Here is a 15,477-nt window from a genome sequence, read left to right on the forward strand (position 1 = left end):
AGGAGCAGCACAGCAGCATCCACAGCCGCCGCCGCCGCCGCCACAGCGGCCCCAGCAGCGCGAGCGCGAGCCTCGCAGCGCGGCGCGGCAGAGAGCAGAGGGGCGGCGGCGCTGGCCCCAGCCGAGCCGAGCCGAGCCGAGAGCGCAGCCGGGCCGCCGCCGCCGCCTCGCAGATGCCATCACAGCAACAAAGAGCTTGCTGAGCTGAGAGCCGCGGCGAGAGCTCGCCTGGAAGCCACGGCGCCGGCTCCCGGAGCTGGGCGGCAGCGGGAGGAAACGCTCCGGGGGAGGGGAGGGGGCAGAAGATGGCCAAGAAGAGAAAGCCCCCCAGCATCAAGGGTGAGTTCTGCTCCATCCTCGCCTCGCCCCATCCCACCTCCCACCCGAGGTCCTCTCCTCTGGCTGGCCTGTTTACACTCAGGCTCGGCCAAGTGAAAAGCTGCCTGCTGGGGAAGAGTTTTCCTTCTCCGGGAGGTGGGGAGACCTCAACACTGCTGCACCTCCCTTTGCCTCCGGGGAGACTCCGATAGGAGTTTGTCCCCTTTCTGTAACCCGGGGAAACCTGAAGACTCTCTCACCCCACTGCTTTCCTACTCCACAAGCTTGGGTATCTGTTGCACCTTACTCCCTCAGGGCAGTGCGGAGAGAGGCGACTCTCGGCTCCTAGGGTCTTAACCTTTTCGGAATCTGGCCGTGTGTGTGTGTGTGTGTGTGTGTGTGTGTGTGTGTGTGTGTGTGTGTGTAGAGAGAGAGAGAGAGAATTAGTTTTTCATGGTCTCTGCTATTCCTTCCTTCCAACCTCCCTCCTCCCTCCGTCCTTTCATCCCAGGGTGACAAGTTCTGCATCCATTTTCCCAACCTCCATCCTCAGGAGGACAGAGGAGCTGTCTGGCTCTCCTTTTCCCCGATGGTCAAGGGGACTCGCTACGGGCCGGGTCCCCGCAGGCTATTTCTCCCTTCCCGACCTGTCGAGGCGGGCAGTGACTCATGCTGAGCAGGTCCCCTGTTGCTCCTTTGGAACCAGGGCTTCTAAAGTTGGAAAGTTCCTGGGGGTGGGGGCGGGAGAGGCGCTGGCAGGGAGAACGAGGAAGAGCTTGTTGCTGGGGTGACTTAAGGCGTCGCGGCGTTGTCGGGAGCTGGACTCGGGAGGGAGCCTCTTGGGCGGCGTCGGGCGGGGGGCGGGGGGTGCGGCTGTCCCCAGGACTCGCATAGCGCAGCGCGGCGCGCGGGGAGCAGGTGCAGCGGCCGCCGGCGGTCGCAGCGCGGACTCGCAGAGGTCGACGCTCGCCGGCTTCCTAGCGCTTCGGCTCTCCAGCTGGGGATCCAGCAGTGGCCGAGAGGCTGTTTGCAGCACTGCAGAGAGGTGGAAGCCAGCTCGGCACCATGCGCGGTGAGAAAGGCTGTGCCGGGGAACTGGACCTGAGCTTGGTGGGGAGGAGGAATGAACGGCGTTTGAAGTTGGATTTCGACCCAATGGGCCTCATGGCCCAGAGGCGGAGATTTATTGAGCCTTGGGGTTATATAAAATAGGACCACACTCTGAGATGCGAGGGGGTGTACTATTGAAAATATCGTCTTGGTTTACAGAGCGCGCCAGGCTTTGGCTTGCTTCTTGCTTTTTTCCCCGAAGTCTTGCTTGTGGGAGCTTAGCTCCACTCTAGAGGTCACTAGGGGGACACAACTTTATCTTGGTGCTTCAGCTTGCTTTTTAATTGCCCCGGAGTACTCAGATCACTTATTGGAAAGGGTTTCAAACCATGATCCTCAATCTTTTGGAAGATGTTACTACGAAACACCCGGGATTTTCTGCTAGAAACTATATGTATAATAATTTTATTACAGTGTATTTCCTTAAAAATAATACATCTCCTGTAAAATAGAAGAGGCCTTAAACCTGATTTTTTCTCTCCCAATGAATTAGTACATGTTTATAGTGGTAGACGATTAAAGAAAGAATGAGAGAATATATTCATCTACCAACAGTTTCCTTATCATAATATCAAAGAATTAGTGTGAATCCAGACTGACAGGGTGCATTAGCTGTACTTTTGGTTCGCTCCTTTTTTATGGAACCATATGGCACCATGAATGAAACAGGGGGATTGGTTTTCAGCACTGCTGATGTGGCTGTCCATTGGCAGAAATACATTACATACCCACACCAAACCTTGCAGATTGTAAATGGTCCGTGAAGAGTGGAAAAATTTTTCCAGTTTTACAGTACATGCTACCTGAGACAATCTTACCCTGAGATTAATCTTGGTAGAAGTGCAAAAAGATACAAACGAGACCAAATTAATGAGACGTGAACTAATATAACAGTTTGATGAAACATATCTTATTACTAACCACACCCCCCAAAAAAAAAACACTAAGAAGTTTTTGATTTGTAAGCTAAGACAGGATTGTGTGTATTTTCTTAAACTTAACTTGACAGTGAAATAATTGAAGAACAGCAATTAATAGAGTTTTGTCATTTAAGTGTTAAGAGTTCTTCTGGAGGAGTTAATAACCAAGCTTTCCTAGGAAATGGGGTCTCGAGAAATTTTATTGTAGTTCTTTAAAAATTAAGTTTTCTCATACTACGTGTTTTACTTAAAAGTAATGTTATTTGGCTCTTATTGACTTATGTTTTTTTCTCTCTCGACTAATGTTGAGTTTCTTTCTTTTTTTAACCAGATTACTTAATATTTCTTAGACGGAAAGATACCTTTAAAAAAATCCTTGGAGTTTCCCTTTAGCAAAGCACAATTAACTGTGATATTTTATAGATAACAAAAGCAAGCCCAGGAAGTTGGAAGCCATTAACTTGTCTCAATTTTACCTTTTAAGAGGAGAGCTCTGCAAAAGCATCCAACTGCAGCCTTGCTGAACTGCTCTCAGACGCCTGCTTCTAAGCTACAACCAACTAATCTGGGACTGCCTGGTAGAAAACAAAATTGCTAAATGTTTGGGGTTTTTTGTTTGTTTGTTTTGTTTTTCTTTGGCAGGCTGGGGTGAACTTTGCTCTATAATAAACTATAGGTTTAGCAACATTCCAGCCTGTGTTGGCTATCCTTTTATGAGAGCTGTTTCTCTGCTTAGCTACATTGCATGCGGGGAGAGATCATTTGTTAGACCCCGTGACAGGCAAGTTGCTCATTGGCTTCTGAAATCCTAACAATAGATCCTACATATCTAGAACAGCTAGAAATTGGCCAAAGGGAAACGCAGTTTCTTAACATTGACAGAAGAATAAGATGAGTTGGCAGTATTTCTCAAGGGATACTAGCTTTCATTTGTGACACCTCATTAAAGGACAGCTTTTCAAAAAGGCAAATAGATTATTTATCAATCCAATATTTATAATGTTTTAATGAAACGAAATGCTGTAGTTCATTATCAATAAATGTCATAGAAACACAAGTTAGTTACATTGGTTATAGTGCTATTAACAGCCACCCCCCTGACTTCCAGTATTAGTCCAACAAGGATTTCTCACTCAATTACTTAAGTTTAAAGGTTAAGTTATGCTTGGATTCATCTATTCATGCATTCATTCAGCAGTATTTATTGGCCACTGAATATGTACTAGGTTCTGTGCAAAACATTAGGGATGCAGTGATGGACATGATAGACAATGAAGGGTACATTGAAAGAGGGGGCTGGAAAGACCAGGTAAACAAATACATAAATAAGAAAATTTCACAGTGCTTAATGTCATGAATAAAATAAAACAGGATGATATGCTAGAAAGTGTGAAGTTACTTTAGGTTGTCTGAAGAGATGACATTTTAGTTGGGATCCAAATGATGAAGAGTAATTTGCATGCCAAGAACTGGAAGATAGCACTGCAGGCCTTAAGGCAGGAATGAGGTTGCAGCTTGGCATGTTCAAATACAGAAGGATGGCCAGTTAGGCTGGAGTGTAGTGGGTGAGGTAGAGACGGGTAGGGAGAGGCCGGGGTTTTTTCTGACCCTAAACAGGAGTGTAGATTTTATTTTAAGTTCAGTGAGAAGCCAATTGGATACTCATTAGATGTTTAGGGTTACATTCCTATCCCTGAGGGTGATTTCAGGGAGAGCAGCTTTCCTATATCAACACCCTAGACCAAGTAAAGCTACCTAATGGACTTCATTTTTCTAAAAGGTCTAGTTATACTGAAGCATTCCCTCATATTATTCACCAAAATGCCTACAATATTTTGGGCTGGGATGTTGATAGCATTTCTAGGAATCTCCGCTTAAGAAAACAATTCTAAAGAGAATGAGGACTAATTCAATATTTTAGTAAAGATTATTAGGGTAGTCATCCTCCCCATTCCCCCTGCCAGCAAGCCTCTCAAAGCAAGCAAATCTTGGGAAAAACATATTGTAATGGTAGAAGGGAGGAGTATAAAGAGTCTGGAACTTTACTGTGCAGTAGGCGGAATGTGGAAGGCAGCATGAGGGGCTCCTAGGTAACGGAAAGGGGTCCATGAAAGAGGAGTGATGCTGGGAAAGGGGATGTGAGAAAGGCTCTAAGACAACATCAGCCAATTCATGATTTTGCCAAGAGAAGCGGAAGCCCGATGTGAGAGTGTTCTAAGAGAAACACTCTCATTCAAACACAAAGGAAGTTCAAATCAGGGTACCTTTATGCTTTTGACTGATTTTTACTTGTGAAGCATTTATAACAATAAAAGCACACAGGCTTTTAAAAGATCTCTTTGATTTTACTTATTCATTATTAGGTTGTTCTTATGGATTACAAACCTCACAGATGAAAACGCATGAAAAAAATTAATGATAAAAACTGCCATTTGTTGGAGGTAGCTGCTTGACATCTAGTTAGCAGGCAGATTACACTCTTGAGTTTCTATCTTGCTGTGGAGATGTTGGGAGGTGGCGAAATGGGGTCTGTGGGTTGATTTTCTGCCCCCTAAGCATTTGTGCCTAGAAGGTGCCATGATATTTAGGGGAGATGTAAATAATAATTTTAAAGCCCTCCACTGCCTCTCCCACCTCCAAACTGTCTACTTCTTTGCCAGCGATTAATAATTAAAAATATATTAAGAAGTTTTGTAGCTTCAGGACTTTGTGTAGTACCCTCTCCCTCTTTCTTTGTACTCCAAGGGACTCTGTTGAGCCTAGCAAGAATGGTAGTACTTCAGGGATTATGTGACTAAAAATGGTTCTGGTCCTTAGTGATACTGTAACACAATGTGTTTATGACATCAGAGTTTTTTCATAGCACTGAGAGTCATAGTATGTTAGAAGGAAGGCTCAATGTCTATAGAGTTTGTGGAGCAATGCTATAGGAAGAGGTGAGTGATGCTGCGAAATATGAATAGTCTATATCTAAGGAATTTGGTCAAGTTTATTATTTGTAAATATATATTATATATAAGTCAAGATATGTCTATATATATAGACATATATGTAGAGAGAGACATATTTAAACTAGAGCTCAGTTCCCAATTTATATTCAGATTTCACTATACATGTGAGTGTGATCATATCTACATCTTACATATAAGGAAACTGAGACACAAAGACATTAGGTACTTTCTTGAGGTCTAAGAATAAATTATGTACTCTGGATAAAGGCATAACCAAGCCCCATGACTGTCTCCCCTTTGCCTACATTCAGCATTTTAATATCTGTTCACTTTCCTCAAGGTCTATGAAGTCTAACGTGGAAAGGTAGATAAACTTTTTTTTCCTGCTGAATCAAGAGGATGAAATACTTTCCTCAGAAGTGTCACAACTTTATTGTTTGTGATCCACTTTTAAAATTAGAAATACATTGCTAACAAAAAGTAGGCTAGCTGCTCACACATGCTAAGGTGATATTGTACAGAGGTTTTAGGGCTCTCTAGAGATGGGGAGGCAAGAAAAGGTGAGCAAATGTTCTCATTTTTTGAAGTGGTATAAGTGGGAAAAGATGCATCTGGGTCACCTCTGAGGTAGATTCAAATTATTTTGCCGTTCACATGGTAAGCCATTTGACTGCTGTGGTAGCCTGCCTTTAAGATGGCTTCAATGTTCTTTGCCTACTCGTGTTCACACCCTTACATACTCCCCTCCCACACTGAACTGGGGCTGACCTGTGTGACCTGTAGAGTATGGTGGAAGGCTATGTTGTACGTAAAGGCATTGTGGCTTCTGCCTTGCTCTTGTATATCTGGTGCTCTCCTATATTGCTTACTTTTGGGAAAACACTCAAGCGTTCCCATGGAGAGGCCCATGTGGGAAGGAACTGAGGCCTCCCGCTAAGAGCCAGCTCCAGCTTGCCAGCCTTGTGTGTGATCTACCTTAGAAACAGACCCTCTAGCCCAGCTAAGCCTTCAGGTTGCTGAAGACCTTGACAAGGGCAGTTGGAATAGTTTAAAGAGAGAATGGGAGGAGGAGAATTAGAGACAGCACAGTCAACTCTTTTGAGGGTTATTTTTCCAAAGGGAGCAAAGTGATGGTGCTGTGGCTGCAAGCAGGTGTAGTCATTGAAAAAAAAAGTTTTTTTTAAGATGGGAAAAATAATGGCAGTTTTTGTTTTTGGTCACCATTTGCTTCGTGAGGTCTTTAACCTCTCTTTCACTATTTTAGATTTTGGCTGCTTTCTAGAACAGTTTCCTGGGGAGGTAAGGAGAAATTAGTGTACAATGATTTTATGTCACTTAGTTATAAGGATGTTTCTTTTTTGTCTTTATTTTATTTCTCTAAATATATTCTCTTTAATGGATTTCCTGACAAAATATTTAATAAAATATACCACAATAGGAGAAAGTTCCCACGAGAGGAAATTTTGCCAGTCATCATGTTGCTGACTATAGCAGTCCATTCTGTCAGCTAGAAAGCTCGGAAGGGACTAAAGAAAAGTTTAAAATATTTTGTGTAGGGGCTGGCCTAGTGGTTCTTGACCAGAGGCAATTTTGCAGTGTCTGAAGACATTTTTGATTGTCATTACTGGGGTGATGCTATTAGTTTCTAGAGGGTGCTGCTAAACATTCTATAGTGTCCAGGATGGCCCACACAACAAAGAATTATCTGGTTCAAATTGTCAGTAGTGCCAAGGTTGAGAAATTCTGGGCTAGCCCCATCATTTTTTTATTCTTCCAGAGAGAAGCTAGGAAGCTACTTCTGAAAAAGGAACCCAAAAGAGGCTGCTTTATCTGTCCCATTGTTCTATGTTTAGATGAGGCACAGCTTTCTAACAGATAATTAGGGTTCAAAATAAAGACAGTTCATTTGCCTTTGCTTTCTCTCCCCACTCCCTTTTCCTCCCTTCTGTTGGTTCCCATCGTATGTTCCTGTGTTTATAAACTTGGGTTGTTTCCCATGAGGGCAACATGACATTAGAGGGACATTAAAGTCATGGTAAAAAATCCCTAGTTCAATTGGAGAACCACAATGTCACTTTGCTGATTCCTATTCTGCATCTGTCTGACAGTTTTGTGAAAGAAAAGATCAAGAATAGGATGATTTGTTATGCTCTAGCTCTTTAATGAGAAAGGATGGGTGGTCTCCCAGCCATCTTTTCTGTGGCTTCTCTTGGCCATTAGGACTTCAGAGGAGAGCTGCACACTTAATAGCTCTACTGTCAAGGTGTGTGTTACCTGACAAGGAAGACTCCGAACAAAGTCAGGAATGGTCCTAAGTACTTGTTGAGTGACAATTCTTCTGTAGGGTGAAAAATTTTAAATCCAGTTTTATAAAAAGCAATTCAAAATTTATGTATTTAAAAAACTTGAAGGACAGGTTCTTTATGTACATTTTGTAGTTCACTGGATTGTGTTTCACTGTCCAAATCCAGAGGCAAAAATAAGATTTTTAAATTGACATTAAAATTTTATTAAAAATGTATTATCACTCTAGGTTTGCCTTACAAAAAAATTCAAAAGTCATTTTCAAATTAGCCTATGATAATATACATTTTGTAAGTATTGGTTTAAAAATATTGAGTTATAGAATGAGAAAAAACTGCAAAAGCTACTCAATAGACATTCATACTTAACAAATTCTGGTATTAACAGTATCTTTCACTTTGAGTTAAGCTCTTTTTTTTCTTTTTAGCCACTGTTCTCATCCTCTTATTCACACTTATTTTGTTTGGCTGCACAAAAATGTCATCACATTCTTTTCCCATGGCAGTGACGTTGATTCTGCTGATTTAACACCTTTACTGTAATGAAAGGATATCTGTGACTCAACAAGAACCATTATGTTGTTTAAAAGAATCTTTGGTCATAAATAAATGTGTCCAGGGATATCTTAGCTATGTGAGGTAGGACAGACTTGAAGTTATAAAGAATAGCATTGGGGGCTTCCCTGGTGGTGCAGTGGTTGAGAGTCCGCCTGCCGATGCAGGGGACACGGGTTCGTGTCCCGGTCTGGGAAGATCCCACATGCCGCAGAGTGGCTAGGCCCGTGAGCCATGGCTGCTGAGCCTGCGCGTCCGGAGCCTGTGCTCTGCAAGGGGAGAGGCCACAACAGTGAGAGGCCCGCCTACCGCAAAAAAAAAAAAAAAAAAAAAAAGAATAGCATTGGAATCCATCCCTTCCCTTATTCTTGTTAACCATTAAGAAAGTCTTACATTAAAAGGTATACTTTGTAAAACTTTATAGTAATTCTGCATTGAATAATTATCACACTTCTCACACATAAACTTTATTTAGTAATCTATAGAAACAACACAAAGACAAAAAGGCTTCACATGCCTAATTCTAAGGTCAAGACTGGTTATGTTTTAACCTCTGTAAATTCTCACTGCCTGATTCTGAATCAATGCCTTAAATATGATGAAGAATAAGCAAATTAATAGATTATACATAAGTTTATATGGGTCAAGAGAGGCATGTAACCTATTTAAACTATTTGGTAAACAAACCATTTTCAAGTTTTTGGCAGCATTAAATGGTAGAAAAGTATATTAATTAGAAATAACTTACTAAAACAAGCCTTTGAGGAATTCTAATGGTAATATTTTTAGCTCATTGCTTATATTGTATTAAAGGACTGGAATATCTTTTGAATATTTAGAACATTCATGAATCTAGACTTCCTTTCATTCAGTTGGTCCTATTTAGTGTTGTTTTATACTGCATCTTGTGTTTCTGAAAGCTGGGTTTTTGTCTGTATTGAGGCTGAAGAACCTTGAGAACTGCCACTGGCAAACCCGCGGCTCAGTAATCATCAAGAAGACCATTGGGGTGGGAAAGAGGTTAGATTGTGTCCTTGAGTAACTTTAGGGGGGTGCTCTTTATGAGGGATTTCCTGAATAAACACATAGTCTTTTCATTCCTTTAGATATGCTAGAATTTTTCTTATAATCAAGAAAAAGCTATCTTGAGATAGCTCTTTATCTATGTTGTTATTTTGGCCACATAGAAGTGCTTTTGCTGATTTGTGTTTGGCTGTCTAACGCTGACTGGCATTGAGAAACTTGACATCATATTAAGTTCAAGGTTGTTATTTCTCATGCTGATCACTATCTGCATTATGAGTACTTGAGGAAGATGTTTCTCTGAAATGTCACTAGCTAACAATAGACAAAGTAAGTCATGAAACTCATTGAGTTTCCCATATGGGTAGACAGTTAGGAAGCTAAAAATTGGAATGAGCCCACTTCTTGCCTAAGACTATGGGATCATAAATTATGCATCTGTGGATTAAATTTGTTTTTCATATCCTTATTCTTCTTTCCTCTCATTGTCTCTATACACTTTGTTTTGTTGAATTGTATGTAGTTTTATAAACTACTTTAAATCTTCTTTGAAACAAGATGAATTGTAAACAAATTAGTATTGTCTAAGACTAAATTTATAGAAATTAAATAATCTACTCAAAGTTATAAACTAGTAATTTGCAGAGCGTGCATTTAAACCTAGATGTAGCCCCAATCATTCTTTTTTTTTTTTTAACGTACAATAGAACATTGAAACAAAGGATCCTATTTTCCTAACCCAGCTTCTCATTTGCAGGTTACCACTAGTTTTTGTTCATATATAATTTTCCATAGTTGAGATTTTATTTAACACCATCTTTATCCACCTGTTGCACAAGTGGAGAATCTGGAGTTATCCTTGACTCTCTTTTATAGGCCTTTGCTCAACCCTGAATAAGTCGGTCATTACTATTGATCCTAATCTTTACCTCCACTGCCACAGATATAATTCAGCACTCATCATGTCTAGTATGGATTAGAACCACCTATACACTAAAGGGTCTCTTTGCATTAGGCCTAAATCACCTCTAATTTATTTTTCACACTGATGCAAATATGATACTCCCGACAGGCAAATCTGATCATTTCACAACCCTAAAATAAAGTAATGGCTCTCCATGAACTCTACCCAGGATAAAACTGAAAATTCCATAGCAAGGTATACCAGACTCTCTAGGATCTGACCCATGGTTACCCTTCCTGCTTTATCTCTCACCCCTTCTCACATCCATCCTAAACTTAATGACCCTACCATTCCAATACTGGGGACCACACACATTCTTTTATGCTCCTCTGCCTTTGTGATGCTGTGTGTGTGTGTGTGTGTGTGTGTGTGTGTGTGTGTGTGTGTGTGTAGTGCTGAAAATTCCTTTTTATCCTTCAAACCTCAGCACAAATGTCCCTACTTTCTTTTTCAAACTTTCATCACCATGTTACCCTCTGACACTCCCTACGAGCACAGTTAAGTTCTTCCTCTTTGATGCTCCCGTTACATCTTCCACATACATCTATTAGTGCCCCTATGTTGATTTAAAATGTTGAGTTTACTTGTCCATCTAGTTTCTCAGTCCTCCTGTGGGTCTTAGTCCTACCACTGCCCTGAAGCAAAAGGAGCGAAAAGCCTGACAGGAAATCAGTCAGTGGCTTAACATCCCAGGGTCAAAGTATCACTGTAGTTTACTCCGCCTCCCATTGTTCTGGTGAATTATAGTTCAGCTTTAGGACAGCCAGTCTATGCTTCTTGCCTGAGAGAACGGTGCCCTATGCCCAAGTCAGTCTGCTAGAAACTTTCTGTTTTTTCCTAGGACTGCTTCCAATCTTTCTGCATCCTGGATTAATTTTTCTGGATCAAACCTGGGTCTGTATAGGTTGTCATATGTCTGGAGTTGGACCTGAGTTTTATGGGATTGAGGCAAGGGGGGGTTTGCCATGTGCCTATTTGTTGTCCTCTCCTGTAGGTCTCTTCATAGATACCTACCACTAGGCTATGAGCGCCTTAAGGGTCCTGATTGTGTGATATTTATCCTCTAATCCAAAATGTCTAGTATAAATGAATATATTATTGAATGAATCAAGCATATATATTTCTCTATATTTTTATTCATTCTCTATAATTTTAATGTTTGATAATATTTAATTGCATTGCTTTAATATAACTAGCATAATTGACTGAATTTTCTAGGTTTTCTTTGCAAATATAATGGTCTAATGAGCATTTGTGTGTATATGTTTACTGTGTTGAACTATCTATGTTAAAGAGCCTCAGTAGCATCTGAGTCTAAAAGTTAAGTGTGGCCCATGAAAGAGAAAGTAAATTTGTTATTAGTATATCCAAGGACTTGTACTGATTGGATATTAGAAGATTTGAGGTTAGCTCTAACTCAAAATAGTACTGTCTTGTAATAATATTATAAATTCTCAGAAAGTTAGCTATAAAGTTAAATCTCGGGTCAGATATGTAATAATTGCTCGAGTTCTAAGAAAACAGGTACCGAAGTGATACTAAATTATCTTCCCTTAACTGGAAATCCTAAGGTCTATATTTCAAGTATTCATTTTTCTGTTCTATTCTTTTTTATTGATGGTACATTTTCACATGAATATGAAATTAAGCTGTAAACATCTTGCAAGTAGAGACTACTAAATCTTTCTCTTGGTGCCTAGCACTTAGTAATTGTTCAATAATAATTTGTCGAATGAATATATGGGTGAAATTTAAGATGCAGTCCTTCTAAAATTATGCACATGAGTAGAAGAGAGTACTGCTGCGCCCCCCCTGAACTGAAACCCATAAACCCATAGATACAGCTTAGAGCAGGTATTGCTTCTTCCTGTAGTAGGAAGAATTCCCAGACCATATCTTAGTAATCTATAACATGAATATATTTCTGGATAATCAGGAATTGACTATTACTGTTTGTCTTACTTCAAAATTTCAAGTAGGGAAAGGCTCAACTGATTGAATGTTTTTTATTATAGAAAAAAGTTGGTTCCATGATCCACAGGGAATAAGTAACTTATGGGTCAGAGCCTTTGAGATGCTTTTGAAATATTGACATCTGGTATGCTTGGACAGGAAAATTCTGATTGAAAAATATAGACAATGGGATGGATGGTGAATAAAGTTTGAAAGGCTGCCCTTAGGCAGGGTCTTTTCCAGAGGATACATCACTTTCACCTAGAAATAGTCTTCAGTTAGTTCCTAATAAATGACTTTTCTACATTCAGAACCTTTAGATCTCATTACTCTAGAATTATATACCTGGAAAGATATTTTCCCTTTCCTCCCTCCCTTCTTCCCTCCCTCCCTTCCTTCCTTTGTTATAAGTGTTTTTTCTGATTTTGGGTGAGTCTTGTTTAACAAAAAGTAATTTATTAAAGATGATTTTATTAAAAACTGCTGATATTTAATATCAAATATAATTGTAAGGATTGGCAAATGAATTGATATATTTGTGTTCACTTTATATGTTTCACTGAAATTTGGGGCAAAATATTATACCTTGAAAAACCAACTTGTTAGGTTATTATTAAAATTGTGAGTTTAATAATCTTTTTTACTAAAATGATTTAAAAGAAAAAGGTACCATAGTCCCTCTACCTGTTTCTGTTGCATTACAACTTTCATCCAAGGTATAAAACCTTTATACTTGTTAACTCAGTAATCTTCAAGAGGTAGGGAGGGTTTGCAGATGTAATTTTTCTCATTTCTAAAGATGAGGAAGCATAGAGTCTTTGTTGCTTACTGTCAATTTACATATCACTTGATCATTTCATTATACTTTTTTGGCTGCGCTGAGCAGCTTGCGGGATCTCAGTTCCCCCACCAGGGATTGAACCCAGACCAGGGCAGTAAAAGTGCCGGATCCTAACCACTAGACCACCAGGGAACTCCCATTTCATTATAATTTTGAATGTCATGTTACATTTGACATATGGACAATTTTAAAAGATTGACCTATGAATGAAATACTATTAAGACTGAAATTCAGCTTTTCTAACCTTTAGTCCTATTATTTTTCTACCCTGGGCAGTCAGGTATTATGCTACAAGATGAGAAAAATTCTATCTTTTAACATTTCTTTTTGTTTGGAGACACTAATGACATTTGGATATGGTTTAGAAGACTCTAATGCTGTATTTAAACATGTTCTCTTTTTCCCCTTTTGGAACTCTATTTTATTTCAATTTCTCAAAAGCTGATATATTTCCATCTATGATGTCAGTTTTTCTTACCTTTCACATTGATTGTGAAATTTGTGCAACTGGGGTTCAGTTTAAAAAAATAATAATGTAACTTGAAATAGTCATCCTTATAAAAGTCTAAAATACTGAGATATTGAATAGTTTCCAACCAATTTCTGATTAGCAAGCTGTGATATGTAGTTAGAAGTCATTAGAATTAAAACTATGAGTTAAAGCTCTATGTTATATATGTTAAAAGTGGGAGAGACTTTAGAAATGGTTTAGCTTAATTCCTTTTGCAGATGAGTAAACTTAGGCTCAGGGAGGTTAAATTACTTTTCCACAGTTACACAGCCAGAAATTGGGCAAGCTTGGATTGAAATTCGGATCTGGCTTTTAGTCCGATGTTGCTTTTCAACACATGCTCTGAAATTGGCTCTATTGTCTACAGATGGCATGGCAGATGGAGCAACAGAGGTCTTCCATTTATGACCTGGAATTAGAGTATTGTTTTGAGTGTGAGTGGTGTATGTGTGTGCGCACATGTGCAGTTCCTTCAAGCTTAGTGTTAATAGAAGAAAGTGCTTTAATTTTTCTTACTTATGCCTTGAGTCTCAACTTGAAACTGTGTCTGACAGTTCTCCTTGTCAGTACTTACATGTTCTTATACCTCCTTGGGGTTTCACTTGTTATAGCATTTATCAAACTATATTTTAATTGCACGTATATTTGTCTTTCTTCCCCACTAGACAGTAAATATCATGCCTTGTTCACAGGTGTACCTTTGATGGCGATTAGCACAGTGCCTTGCTCGCAGTTAGTGCTCCACAATTATTTGTTGAGGAAGTTAATGAATAAATATTTTTTTAAAAGGAAACATTATGGAGTAGGTATAGGGAAAGTAGAAAGTACAACCTCATATCTCAATTCAGTTTCCTATCATGCCTGGTCATTTTTCTACCCCCTTTCTTTTTTTCTGGACTTTGAGGCCAGAAATATGTGTTCAAATCCCAGCTCTGTGATCTTGGGCAGGTTACTTAACCTTTTTGAACTTCACTTTCCTTATCTGAAAAACAGAGACAATATCTTACCTTATAAGTAAATACCTTACAGGACTACCATGAGGATTAAATAACATAAAAAATGGCAAAGTATATAGCATCATGTTTGTGTAGTAGTTATTGAATAAATGCTCATTTCATTCCCCTTCCCTTTTCCTTCTTCACACTCTCCTTCCTTCCTTCCTCTCTCCCTCCTTCCCTCCCTCCGTTCCTTCTTTCTCCTACTTTCCCTTTTCTGGAAATGAGAACTACAGAGAGTTAGAAGCATAGTCAAAGCTAGCTTCTTCTTACAGCAAAGGTGCTCTACCCAGTAAATTACCCTCAGCCTCAAGCTTGCCTCCAGGTCAGTCTCTGTTTTCTCATGCTTCTTTTTCTCTGCCGCATTTGTACCTACAGCTGACCAGGTTTACCTTCTGTTTCCCACGTTGGCATGCCCGAAATCAATTATTCTGCCATATTGGTCAACATGCATTCGGTAGCAAGGTAGCAGAAAAGAGAGTGGGTACGGAGAGGGAAATCTGGGAGTGCCCGAGGCAGTAAAAACACCAAGAGTTTGTGCTGATTGCAGATGGTTGTTCCAGGAGCAGAGTCTTTGGAATGACATTCAGGTCTCGTTTAAAAAGAAGGGCAAGGTCACAGCTGTTTGTTTTTCTTGCTCCTGTTAAGGATGCTGCTTCATTATCTTCCCATCAGGTTATTTTGCAAAATATTTCTAACCAAGATTAGAATTAATATTTAAACAGGCCTAGTCTGAAAAAGAAGAGCTGAGCCACATAACTGAATGAAGGAAAATGATAAAAATAAGTTAAATTATTATCAAAACAATATCTGAAGGAAAGAGTTCTCCTGACACAGGCAATCTTGTGTCGGCACAGAAAGTGAGCTATCAGGAGCAATCAGTGGTTGAATAGCTACTGGTGAGGTTCAGATTAGATAATGGATCAGCTGGCCCAGAGTCAAGAAGGTCTTCAAGAGTGTTTGGTTCAGAGTGAGACTGTATGTTATTTCTAATCTCACTAACTAGCTGAGTGACCTTGAGCCCTAGGTTGCA

General features: G+C 39.9%; 1 protein-coding gene across 2 annotated transcripts in view; it reads left to right on the plus strand.

Moving 5' to 3' along the window:
* Nucleotides 1-281: 281 nt before the first annotated feature.
* The window catches only part of SLC44A5 (solute carrier family 44 member 5), a gene marked incomplete at its 3' end in the record, with an annotated part of 383,498 nt that continues 368,302 nt past the window's right edge, over nt 282-15,477 (plus strand). For both annotated transcript variants that reach the window (XM_081218426.1, XM_081218425.1), the window contains exon 1: nt 282-339. In XM_081218426.1, the coding sequence (XP_081074552.1) occupies nt 306-339 (34 nt within the window). In that variant the 5' untranslated portion in view covers nt 282-305. The remainder of the gene's footprint in view (nt 340-15,477) is intronic.

The sequence above is a fragment of the Mesoplodon bidens genome (assembly GCF_964165515.1).
Source record: "Mesoplodon bidens genome assembly, chromosome: 2".
Lineage (NCBI taxonomy): Eukaryota > Metazoa > Chordata > Mammalia > Artiodactyla > Ziphiidae > Mesoplodon > Mesoplodon bidens.